Source organism: Macrobrachium nipponense, chromosome 39 (genome assembly GCF_015104395.2).
Source record: "Macrobrachium nipponense isolate FS-2020 chromosome 39, ASM1510439v2, whole genome shotgun sequence".
Classification (NCBI taxonomy): Eukaryota; Metazoa; Arthropoda; class Malacostraca; order Decapoda; family Palaemonidae; genus Macrobrachium; species Macrobrachium nipponense.
This window is the reverse complement of record NC_061099.1, coordinates 39,420,240-39,433,569: the sequence shown is the minus strand read 5'-3', so window position 1 is coordinate 39,433,569 and position 13,330 is coordinate 39,420,240. Positions and strand designations below refer to the sequence as shown.

General features: G+C 34.2%; 1 protein-coding gene across 1 annotated transcript; it reads left to right on the top strand.

Annotated features, from left to right (window-relative positions):
• The first annotated feature begins 2,022 nt into the window (after positions 1-2,022).
• On the top strand, positions 2,023-12,917 carry LOC135210420 (probable glutamate receptor). Its single transcript, XM_064243320.1, has 9 exons — positions 2,023-2,105; positions 2,827-2,982; positions 3,740-3,830; positions 4,177-4,474; positions 5,681-5,901; positions 6,791-6,975; positions 7,603-7,698; positions 8,492-8,621; positions 12,822-12,917. The coding sequence occupies exons 1-9, from the start codon at positions 2,023-2,025 to the stop codon at positions 12,915-12,917; spliced, it is 1,356 nt and encodes a 451-aa protein (XP_064099390.1).
• Positions 12,918-13,330: the final 413 nt, after the last annotated feature.

Genomic DNA, 13,330 nt, shown 5'->3' with positions numbered 1-13,330 from the left:
TTCACACCGTAGACGTTTTCACATGGTAGCCTTATCAAATGCAGTCTCGCATCCCGTGTTTAATTAATAAACTCCAAGTTATAATATTTATATATATTAATATATATATATATATATATATATATATATATATATATACATATATATATATAATATATATATATATATATATATATATAATATATATATATATATATGCACGCCAGGCGTCTTACTTCACATTTACTAACCACCTTTGAGCAAGAGCCCGTGGTACCATAAAGCCAGCTTCATGTAAACTATAGCAAGCCTCGTTATTTGTAATTCATTAAAAGTTAAGTATATCTTAGTTTTACCAAACCACTGAGCTGATTAACAGCTCTCCTAGGGCGGCCCGAAGGATTAGATATTTTTACGTGGCTAGGAACCAATTGGTCACCAAGCAAAGGGGACCTACAGCTTATTGTGGAATCCGAACCACATTATATCGAGAAATGAATTTCTTTCACCAGAAATTAATTCCTCTGATTCCGCGTTGGCCGAGTCGAGAATCGAACATCGGACACGGATTGGCAGCGGAGCGCGAAAACCACTCGTCCAACGAGGAACTATTGTAATTCATTAATTTATATATATATATATATATATATATATATATATATATACATATATATATGTATGCTTATATACATAACATATATATATATATATTTATATATATATATATATATATATATATATATATATACATGATATATATATATAGATATATATAGTATATATATCATATATATATATATAAAATATATATATATATATATATGTATATTATATATATATATATATATATATATATATATATATATATATGTATATATATATATATATATATATATATATATATATATATTATATAATATATATATATATATATACTATATGTATGCTATATACATACAAAATATATATGTATATATATATATATATATTATATATATATATATATATATATATATATATATATATATATATATACATATATATTTAATTATATATAATATATAATATATATTATAATATATATATATATATATATACTATATATATATATATATATATATATATATATATACATATATATATATATATATTATATATATATATATATATTTATATATATATATAATTTATATATATATATATACTATATATATATATATCTAGTATATATATATATATATATATATATATATATATATATATATATATATATATATATATATATATATAAGATATATATCTATATATATGTATATATACAATACTAAAGGCTTTCAAACTGCCCTATTTTTTAAAAATCTGCAGATGCGCAAAACGGTGAGATGCTTGTTGGTAACCATCGCGAGCGATGACAAGAACTTCCTGGCGTCAACCATCGAGCGATCAGCGGAGGGGAATATAATGATTTGGCCGACCAAACTTCTGTTGGTGACTCATCTACGAACCGAGGAATTATCTCCAATCAGGAACCATCTCTCGGGAATGAATGGATGCTGTTAACACTGGATAAGAAATCTAAGAGGTATTTCAGAGACGAGAATCTAAATAATGATTTGTTTTCTCATTTTTGAAATGCAGTAACGTGCTATATAGTAGATATTTTCGTTCTAGTTTTTCAAATGCATTTCAATTTCGGGAGGTATTCCAGAGACGAAAATATAAATAATGACTTATTTTCTCACTTTCGAAATGCAATAACATGCTATAAATATTTTCCTTCTAATTTTCCAATTTTCCAAATAAATTCTAGTTTCATTTTTGAAGTATCACAAAGACCCGATTTCGTTTGTTGAAGTCTTGCCTCTTCCATCGAACATTGACACTGATTTTCCAATTTTCCAAATAAATTCTAGTTCCATTTTTGAATTATCATAAAGACCCGATTTCGTTTGAAGTCTTGATTCTTCCATCGAACATTGACACACAACTGCTTGTATCGTACACAGGTGCAGCATTTACACTTACCTGCCGTACACTCAACGAATGGTAGAGCTTGCTTCGTGGACAGCCAAGTACGGTCTTCTTCATTCTTCAGATCTCTCTTTATTTCCTGATAAATTTGATAGGTAAGGACTGTCGACTGTTTAACCATTTCTTATCTGTAAATGCACATTTTGTTATTCTAAGAAAATGTTTTAATCGTAGCAATAAAACACTTATGAAAGCACGCCCTGGTTGCAAGGTAATTCAGTCCAATAGCTCCAAGAAGGTTAAAGTCAACGTATCTCTTTTGTCAGCCCTATAAAATCTTCAGTCCGATGATATGAGAGAGACTACTATTTTGGCATTCTTTTTCCATTTATTCATCTTATCCGCTATTATTCAAATGTTCTGGTGCGTCTGCTCTCTTTCAAGAGAAAAGTCATACCACACCAGTTAACATTACATTTATATTTTCAGACCTGTGACAGATTTACAGGGTGTCCATAAAGTCCCAGTACCACTATAAGTATTTATTGCCAGAATGGTACTGGGACTTTATGGACACCCTGTATTTTCTGGGTGATGGGACACATTTACAGGGTGTCCATAAAGTCCCAGTAACATTACGAATATTTATTGCCCAAAATAGTACTGGGACTTTATGGACACCCTGTATTTTGGGGGTGGTGGAAAGGGGTTGGGATATGAGGTTTATTTATAGCTTTCAGAAGCGGAAGAAGAAAAGAAAACCAGGGTTCATTTAAATTTGTCCTTGAAGGAAACCGCACTAATAATCAGCTTTCTTCTTTGATAACGATAGAAATTTTTTTCATTAATTCAAACATCTAATTCACGTTGATCCAGGTTGATCGATGCCGGACACCTAATCGTAGCTGGAGACGATTTCCCTCCCCACATGAAGGTGACAGAATTTCCCTACGGAAGAGACGGACCTCCTCACATCTTCATTGGCCCTTTGGGAAACTTCGTCGAGATTCTGGGAAATAGCATCAATTTCTCGTACGTGACGCAACAGAATGTCAGCTTATGATGACTAGTTCACTCAGATAATGACTTAGAATTATACGGTAACGAAATGAATGCGTTGCACCAGGAGATTATTTATGCTATATCATGTTTGCATATTTGGTGACGTTTAATTTTTGACGACAAAGCTATAGATAAAAATAAGCGAACGATATTTATCTAGAGGAAATGATTTTCATGAACTTTCAGTTATTAGTTGTGTGTGCTTTATTTTTAATCTAAGTTTTTATTTTATTTTATATAATCAAACTCTGGCACGTAGATTTTACAGCATCAGCTTTTTTGCTAAGATTCTCTCCCTTGATCACTTCCTTTATTACGGGTGGGCGTAATTTTTTATAAATTGGAAATTAATGTATACAAGTATATTACTGAAACGCCACCGACCACTCTCTTACCCTCTTACTCTCTCTCTCTCTCTCTCGTCTCTCTCTCTCTCATCTCTCTCTCTCTCTCATCTAGATCTTAGCATCAAGCGCCACCAATGGGCATTATTATTTCTTCGTATAAAAGGGGAGTAGAATCTTGACCCCTTATAAAAAAAATCATTTCCTGACAAAAGAAATAAAGAAAAATTCTGTTAACAAGGCAAAACATATACTTTAATATTTTAGTACTAATAACCAATAAGGGAGAATTATAAACCATAAAATGATAAACTCAGAACTAAATTTAGTGACACTGTGAGCTTACTAATTTACCACCTCCGGTTTTTTTTTCATTTCTCAAGATATACTCTAGTGAGGCCTCCTGACAGAGCTTGGGGATATCTACAGCCGAACGGGTCGTGGATTGGGATGGTGGGCATGGTTTTCAGAAAGGTTAGTTGGTCCACTTTCTAAGGCAAGAATTTTAATTATTATTTTTTGTGTGTTTGTGTGTGTGTGTAATCGACAAACCAGCCTTTTTTTTTTTTATCTCACTACCAAGAAATCACTGCAAGTTAACGATCAGGAGACATATGGGAAACTTGTTTCAATCGTCAGTTTCTAAACTTCCCTTTATTTGAGAGAGAGAGAGCAGAATTTGTTTAATCACTTTACCCTTCAAAGGAGGAAATGTTTAATTTAAAACACACACGCGAGAGAGAGAGAGAGAGAGAGAGAGAGAGAGAGAGAGAGAGATTTTTAGGCAAAATACCATTTCATCCTTCATTGCGACCTTCAGGAAGTCGACTTCCCGCCCCCTCGGGCCCCTTTTGTTTTTTTCCTAACCTACACGCGCGCACGTACGGATTACGCCCTTCCGCTGGTCGGAGACAACATTCGCATCACCGCCAAGCGAGGAGCGACGGAGGTCGACCCGTGGGGATTCGCGCTTCCTTTGGCACCAGACGTTTGGGGCGCCACTTTCCTCTCCATGGCGTTCGTGATCCTCCTGACGATGATTTTCACCTTGGCCGAAACGTCGCGGAATCTGACGAAGAGTTCGTTGATGGACATCTTCCGGATTCTGTTACAGCAAGGTTAGTGGCGCGTTTATTTTAAAAAATTAATTAAAAATAAATAAAATCAAGATCTCTCATCCCAAGCATTGCTTGAAGGCATAGTGCTTGCTCCTGTCTTGTAAAAGTTCGTTGATGGATATCTTCCGAATTCTGTTACAGCAAGGTTAGTGACGCGTTTATTTTAAAAAAATAATTAAAAATAAATAAAATCAAGATCTCTCATCCCAAGCATTGCTTGAAGGCATAGTGGCTTGCTCCTGTCTTGTACTAATCTTGACATTTTGAATTCATATTGCTTTAAATCATATATACCATGTCACTGGAAAATGAAAAGGTATTATCTTTCGAGATATCAACAGATGTCTTTTATGTATGAGAGTTAATATATGTAGATTCTGAACTCTCACGTAGGATTTACTGCCCTAGTTCAATCTATGAGGAATGAGAAGGAGACTTACGTTTATACTCATATAATGTTTATATGAATCTTTATTTCTTGGTTACAGGTAATTATCCTTGTCTTCGGTTTTACTTAAGTACATCATGGTTATAAACCCGTTTTTGAATTGTCAAATATTTTTGTTGTAACCTCAACATCACAAAAGAAAAAAAATTTCCGGAAAATGAAACTGTACATTACTTCTTCTCTACTTTGCTTTATAATTCACATCATATTTGCCTGGATAGAGTTCATTTGGAGGAATGTATGCCGAATGTATATGTAGGTCGAAATTAATACTTTTTCCCCTTTAAATCTGTAATTTGGATAAATTCTTTCCCATTTATAGGGTGTTCATAAAGTCCCAGTACCGTTACAAGTATTTATTGTTTAGAATGGTACTGGGACTTTATGAACACCCTGTATTACCTTTTGTTTACAATAAGTATTTTACACATTACTTTTGTTGAACATGATGCAAAAATAGTAGTTATTTTTTTTAATCGCTGTTTAAAAGTTTTTAACTTGCAGTAGACTTATATAAACAAAAAAGTCAATTAATAAATTGTTTAATAAGGATTTGGACGTAATATAAAACAGATTCGCAGTGTTACTCTAAATTTTGGTTTTTTACTGGACAGGTGAAGCAAAAAAATCTCGTAGCATAGACATTTCAACGAACAAAGGCTACTATGACCATAAAACTAAACTATAACTAAACATAACACGAATTACAGTTACACAATGAAAAAACTGTATTTTTCTGACCACTTAATTTCCTACAGACATGAATATTTCGAGACCTGTAGAATCCTGGGACCGCGTCCTTTTAGCAGCATGGATAGTCACCATCCTCGTGCTCAGTAAGAGCTACAGCGGGAACCTCATGTCGTTGCTGGCTGTACGGTACGTGCCCCAGCCGTACCAGTCGCTGAGGGCAGTTCTGGACGACTCGTCCATCACGATGCTCTGGGAAGGGGGTACGGCTTATGTTCAGGTTTTCATGGTGAGTTGTGCCGTTATAGATCCATGAAAGACATTTCAAGGTGAATGCATTTACAATAATACATCTTTCGTCTTGTATTAATAGCCATCAGACCTAGTAGATCTTGTACACAATGCATTACCTTGAGCACGTACGTAAGTAGGCCTGGTCTTCAGCCCATATACAGGTTTCTGTTTTTTGTAACAAAATGTTCACATCTGTTTCATAAGACACTCTTGGTGCCTATGCTAATCGTCTTGGTTTAAACCCACAATGTTCTTTCTTATTAGACCTTCTTTTTACCTGTCTTATATAGAAGTGAAAAGTCTATCCTTTGCATCCACAGGTTTTGTGAAAAACTCTATAGTTGATTCCTCCCTTTTATTTGTTTTGCTTATATGGTGTTTGTACGTTGCATGGAACCAATGGTTATTAAGCAATGGGACCAACGGCTTTACGTGACTTCCGAACCACGTCAAGAGTGAACTTCTATCACCAGATAGACACATATCTCACCTCACAATGGAATGCCCGAGAATCGAACTCGCAGCCACCGAGGTAGCAGGCCAAGACCATACCGATCACGCCACTGAGGCGCTTCGTGTCCTTTTAGACCTAGACTATCTTTTGACAATATCGTCGAGAGCTCGGAAGAGATAGAGCACCAAAATCTTTATCTCCCAAAAAAGAGATATATTCAAAATAATCATATATTACGAGACTTGAATATAAATTTCGGTCAAGCTTCCGTAACTGTCCAACCAGAAATCCCTCTGAGAAATGGACATATACAAGCTATCGGCATCAGCATCATAAAATCCTTCTCACTTCGTTGCCGAGATATACGACCTTGCAAACGTTAAAAACGATACACGTGCCAATCAGTAAAATACCCTTTCACTATTCGCAGAATGCTGAATCAGGCATCTACCGCGAAGTGGCCGAATCTCTCGGTAAAGGTCGGATATCGTACGTGAAATCGTCCGAATACACGCAGGCAATGGAGCAGGTCAGCAGGAGTAGCCGTCACGTCCTCATCATTGAGGACTTGGGCCTACAGATGCTTCTGGCTGAAGATTTCACTAAGAGGGGTCAGTGGTGTGTGTGGTACTTTACTCTTAAGTCTAAGTATATGAGTATATGAATATCGAAATAGATCAGTTGGCACTTAAGATCATTTCATATGTATAGAAGTATGCATGTATACACATTAGCAAATGTGTACTCATACACATATCTAAAGGTTCTACGTATATGAATATTAAAATAGATCAGTTGGCACTTGAGATCATTTCATATGTATGGAAGTATACATGTCTATACATTAGCAAATGTGTACTACTCACCATATAATCTAAAGGTTTGTAGAGGGGGAAATAAAAAGTCAGCAGGTAAGATCTGTCTGCATTTTCATGATGTAATTATCTCCTATTTTCTTACTTAGTATCCATGATCAGTATGTAAATTGTCAGATTATTTACTGACTATTTCAGCTGAAATTGTAAATCTGAATAGGAGTTTAGGAAAATAGAAATGTTAAAAGAACATTTACCTAATTCAGCAAGATATTTAGAAGAGCTCTCCATCTTAGTGTCATTTAGCAAACACAATTCTTACAGAGATATATGGATACATATAGTTATTTGTAAAATCATTGTTATTTGTCAGCGAGAAAAAAAGTGTTCCTCTAAATACTGATAATATTTTTCCCCACGCAGGAAGCTGTCTGTTCTACTTGTCAAAAGAACTCTTTCTTCCTTCTATGTTTGGACTGGTTGTTCAGAAACACAGTCCTCTGGGACCTGCGATTGCTAGAAGGTACGGGGACCTAAAAGAAAAAACGTACTTTTAATCTACTGTATATTACATATTGAACTATTATTATCATTGTTTCATGGTAATGCAAGTTAACTGAAGGTCATATATATATATATATATATATATATATATATATATATATATATATATATATATATATATACATATATATATATAGATATATATATATATATATATATATATATATATATTATATATATATATATATATATATATATATATATATATATATATATGTATATATATATATATATATATATATATATATATATATATATATATATATATATATATATATATATACTATATATATATATATATATATATATATATATATATATATATATATATATATATATATATATATATATATATATATATATATATATATATATATATATATATATATATATGATTATTTATTCATTACGTGTGAATTGCCAAGTCGCTCAAATTACTTTTTTTTCATGAAAATAAAATCAGTATCAAGAGCAGCTTTATTCTAATATTTCAGAGTTTGTTAAAATCTACGTGTATTGTTTCACCGCCTCAGGGTAACTTGCAAAAAAATTCAGACTGACGCACTTGTATCTACGTACTGTACTGAGCTTGTAATGGTATATACAGAATTTTATCTGCATTTAAACACAAGCACTTAAATACATATAGAATGATATCACTTAGATACATTTATTTCTACCTTTTCCTTCTCTTATCTATTCCCTTCGGATCAGTGGAATATCACCACATATACCTTCTTTCTACGCTTCAGAATGAGCTCGGTGACGGAAAGCGGACTGTACACCCAGTGGATGAAAGACGCCGTCCCTAATTCAACGGCCTGTCTCCAAGCCCCGACTAAGATCGTCGTCATGTCAGCTCTGTCTTTATCCAATCTTTGGGTATGTATCTGCGTCTCTTTCAATTCTATGTGGTTAGGGCCTTGTCTTGTGTGGTAAAGAGATTATATGTGGTTAGGGCCTCGTGTGGTAAAGAGACTATTTGTGGTTAGAGCCTCGTGTGGTAAAGAGATTATATGTGGTTAGGGCCTTGTGTGGTAAGAAATTATATGTGGTTAGGGCCTTGTGTGGTAATAAATTATATGTGGTTAGGGCCTTGTGTGGTAAGAGATTATATGTGGTTAGGGCCTTGTGTGGTAAAGAGATTATATGTGGTTAGGGCCTCGTGTGGTAAGAGATTATATGTGGTTAGGGCCTTGTGTGGTAAGAGATTATATGTGGTTAGGGCCTCGTGTGGTAAAGAGATTATATGTGGTTAGGGCCTCGTGTGGTAAAGAGATTTATATGTGGTTAGGGCCTCGTGTGGTAAAGAGATTATATGTGGTTAGGGCCTTGTGTGGTAAAGAGATTATATGTGGTTAGGGCCTTGTGTGGTAAAGAGATTATATGTGGTTAGGGCCTCGTGTGGTAAAGAGATTATTAATTGTGGTTAGGGGCCTTGTGTGGTAAAGAGATTATATGTGGTTAGGGCCTCGTGTGGTAAAAAAAAAAAAAAAAAGAGATATATGTGGTTAGGGCTCGTGTGGTAAAGAGATTATATGTGGTTAGGGCTCGTGTGGTAAAGAGATTATATGTGATTTTTTTTTAAGAGCCTCGTGTGGAGGTAAAGAGATTATATGTGGTTAGGGCCTTGTGTGGTAAAGAGATTATATGTGGTTAGGGCCTCGTGTGGTAAAGAGATTATATGTGGTTAGGGCCTCGTGTAGTATAAAGATATTCCATGTGGTTAGGCCTTCGTGTGGTAAAGAGATTATATGTGGTTAGGGCCTCGTTTCGTAAAGAGATTATATGTGGTTAGGGCCTCGTGTGGTAAAGAGATTATGTGGTTAGGGCCTCGTGTGGTAAAGTGATTATGTGGTTAGAGCCTCGTGTGGTAAAGAGATTATATGTGTTAGGGCCTTGTGTGGTAAAGAGATTATATTGTGGTTAGGGCCTCGTGTGGTAAAGAGATTATATTGTGGTTAGGGCCTCGTGTGGTAAAGAGATTATATGTGGTTAGGGCCTCGTGTGGTAAAGAGATTATATGTGGTTAGGGCCTCGTGTGGTAAAGAGATTATATGTGGTTAGGGCCTCGTGTGGTAAAGAGATTATATGTGGTTAGGGCCTCGTGTGGTAAAGAGATTATATGGTTAGGGTCCTCGTGTGGTAAAGAGATTATATGTGGTTAGGGCCTTGTGTGGTAAGAGATTATGTGGTTAGGGCCTCGTGTGGTAAGAGATTATATGTGGTTAGGGCCTCGTGTAGTATAAAGAGATTACATGTGGTTAGGGCCTTGTGTGGTATAAAGAGATTATATGTGGTTAGAGCCTCATGTGGTAAAGAGATTATATGTGGTTAAGGCCTTGTGTGGTAAAGAGATTATATGTGATTAGGGCCTCGTGTGGTAAAGAGATTATATGTGGTTAGGGCCTCGTGTGGTAAAGATATTATATGTGGTTAGGGCCTTGTGTGGTAAAGAGATTATAAGTGGTTAGGGCCTTGTGTGGTAAAGAGATTATATGTGGTTAGAACCTCGTGTGGTAAAGAGATTATAAGTGGTTAGAGGCTTGTGTAAAAAGGTTATAAGTGTTAGGGCCTTGTGTGGTAGGTTATATGGTTAGAACCTCGTGTGGTAAAGAGATTATATGTGGTTAGAGCCTCGTTTGGTAAAGAGATTATATGTGGTTAGGGCCTCGTGTGGTAAAGAGATTATATGTGGTTAGAGCCTCGTGTGGTAAAGAGATTATATGTGGTTAAGGCCTTGTGTGGTAAAGAGATTATATGTGGTTAGGGCCTTGTGTGGTAAAGAGATTATATGTGGTTAGAACCTTGTGTGGTAAAGAGATTATATGTGTTTAGGGCCTTGTGTGGTAAAGAGATTATATGTGGTTAGGGCCTTGTGTAGTGAGGAGATTATGTGAGCTGTAGTTTTCCCGCATAGGAATAAAAGCACACTGAGGAACGTTCTGGTATACCAAATAATATCGCCATATATACTATTTACTTACTGGGAAATAAAGGTTTTTCGTCACCAGAAATTGTATAAGAAAGCAAGTAATACTTTCCAATGCTATGAAATAATAATAAGGTATAAGAAATACGCAAAAAATAAAAAGCCAAACAAATCCGACAAATGCATTCGCAAATTAGGATAAATTCAAGCATTTTTATTTTGTATTAAAGTATGAATGGGCTGCCTTTTTTAGTTTTCTGCAAAAGAAAACTATTGTACCGGTTTTGTCTGTCAGTCCTCAGTTTTTTTCTACCCGCACTTTTTTCTGTCCGCACTTTTTTCGGCAATTTTTTCTGTCCGCACTTTTTTCGGCACTTTTTTTCTGTCCGCACTTTTTTTCGGCACTTATTTCTGTCCGCACTCTTTTCCGCACTTTTTTTTTTTTTTCCGCTCTCACATCTTAAAAACTACCGAGGCTGCAAACTGGCTTGCTGATCATCCACGCCCAGTCATCAAATATACCAAATTGCAGCCCTATAGCCTCAGTAGTTTTTTTTTTTTTCTAAGGTTAAAGATGTCTGCAGTAACCACATAGTCCTTGGCCACCACCCGGTCGTGGTTAAAGTTTCATGGGTCGCAGCTCATACAGCATTATACAGAGACTACTGAAAGATCGATCTATTTTATGTGGCCTTGATTATACGGTGTAAAGAGAACATTGGTGGCGTCAAAGAAACTCAGGAGCACTTTTTAGCTTCTCTCTCTCTCTCTCTCTCTCTCTCTCTCTCTCTCTTCAAGAACAGTTACTGTTGATCTTTTTTTTAAAGAACAGTTACTGTTGATCTTTTTTTTTAAGAACAGTTACTGTTGATCCAATCGAATATTCAATTATGCAAAATGATATAATCCAGTCCGTTATGCAAAATGATATAATGAAGATGATAATGAATCTAACCTACCTATTTTTCCTTACCCGAAGAGTAGAGTAAATTCAACGATTTTTTAACCAAGGATAATATTCCCGATCTCTTAATAAAATATTCAACTTGAACTCACCGCTGCGTATGGACAACGAAAAGCAATACTGCTGTCTCTACGCGAACTATGAAGTAATTTCTGACCGGAATTTATCCTAATTTCACTATAACACTAATTTCATAGTATCGATGGTCACTACCGATTCAAGTTGAGTTTTGGTGAATAACTGTTTCGTGCAAATATTCTTAATGAAATCTAAATTGACGAATAGTCTTGATCTTTTAATAATTATCTGAACCTCATAGCCAATGCCCACATATTTTCATGGTTTCTCTGTAATTCAAAGAAAATACAAAAAGTAAAGATAATCTCTGTAACTGAAGCCCGAATTGAAATTAAAATGAAAATTTCCAATATTTTTTTTTTACCTCAAATTTCTAAGTGTTTAAGTAATTAATTCATTTTTTAAATTTCAGTAAATGTTTTTTTTATCACTAAGTTGCAATAGCATTCTGTTGTTGTCGTTTGAGATTAAGCTGGCCTTACGCCAGCACGGGCTCTTGCTCATAGAGTAGCCGTAGAAATAGGATTCATCACGCTTTTCAGCATGTAAAACCTAATTGAAGAGCAAAAATTAACATTTCTATGAAGCTTCGATTCACAGCAGTTTTCTTTTACTAAGGCAAATCTTCTTTAGTGGATTCAAAATCCTATTTATATGTTCTTCGTCAGTACGTTTTCCTAGATATCTTAGAACCTCTATTTTTTACTCTTCTCTGGTGTGTCCTATATATCGGTATTTTTTCCCTTAAATCTCCCCAGATTCAGTCAGTTTCTTCTAATCTTCTCTTTTTTTATTTCCTTTTCCGAACTCGTATCTCCTTACCACATGGCTTTCTTTCATGTCTTTCATACTCTGTCATGTACATCGGCATTTTTTCCCTGAACTCTCCCCAGCTTCCAATATTCCCTTTTTTATTTAATTTTCCTAATATTCCATTTTATATTGCCTTTTCCTAGTATTCCTTTTTTTATTTCCTTTTCCCACACGTATCTCCATACCACATGGCTATTACGTAAAAATATCTCAGAATTTATCTGTTACATTCATTATATTTTGATACTATTATGCTCCTTTATTAATCCTATTAATCTTATTTTTCTGTTCACAGGGAATGTTTACGTTACTCGCTGGTGGATATGTGTTCAGTGCCATAACATTAGCAGTCGAATATGCTGTTTCCAGATTCACCTTATCTTCATTTTAACTGAATAAAGGATAAAGGTTGTGGGTCTTCACCAGAGGCTCGTTTTCCCTTCTTGGAGTTGTTTTAATGAATAAAGGCTACTTAAGTTAAATGTCGCGTCATTCACATTTTAGTACCTTCCCTTGAAACCACACATAACATATACATATACATACATACATATATATATATATATATTATATATATATATATATATATATTATATATATATATATATATATACATGTACATAGATATGTACATATACCAGATATATCATATATATATATATATATATATATATATTATATATATATATATATATATATACATATATATAAAAATATATATATATATATATATATATATATATATATATATATATATATATATATATATATATATATTATTTGAACATTTCTGCTAGAGGACAT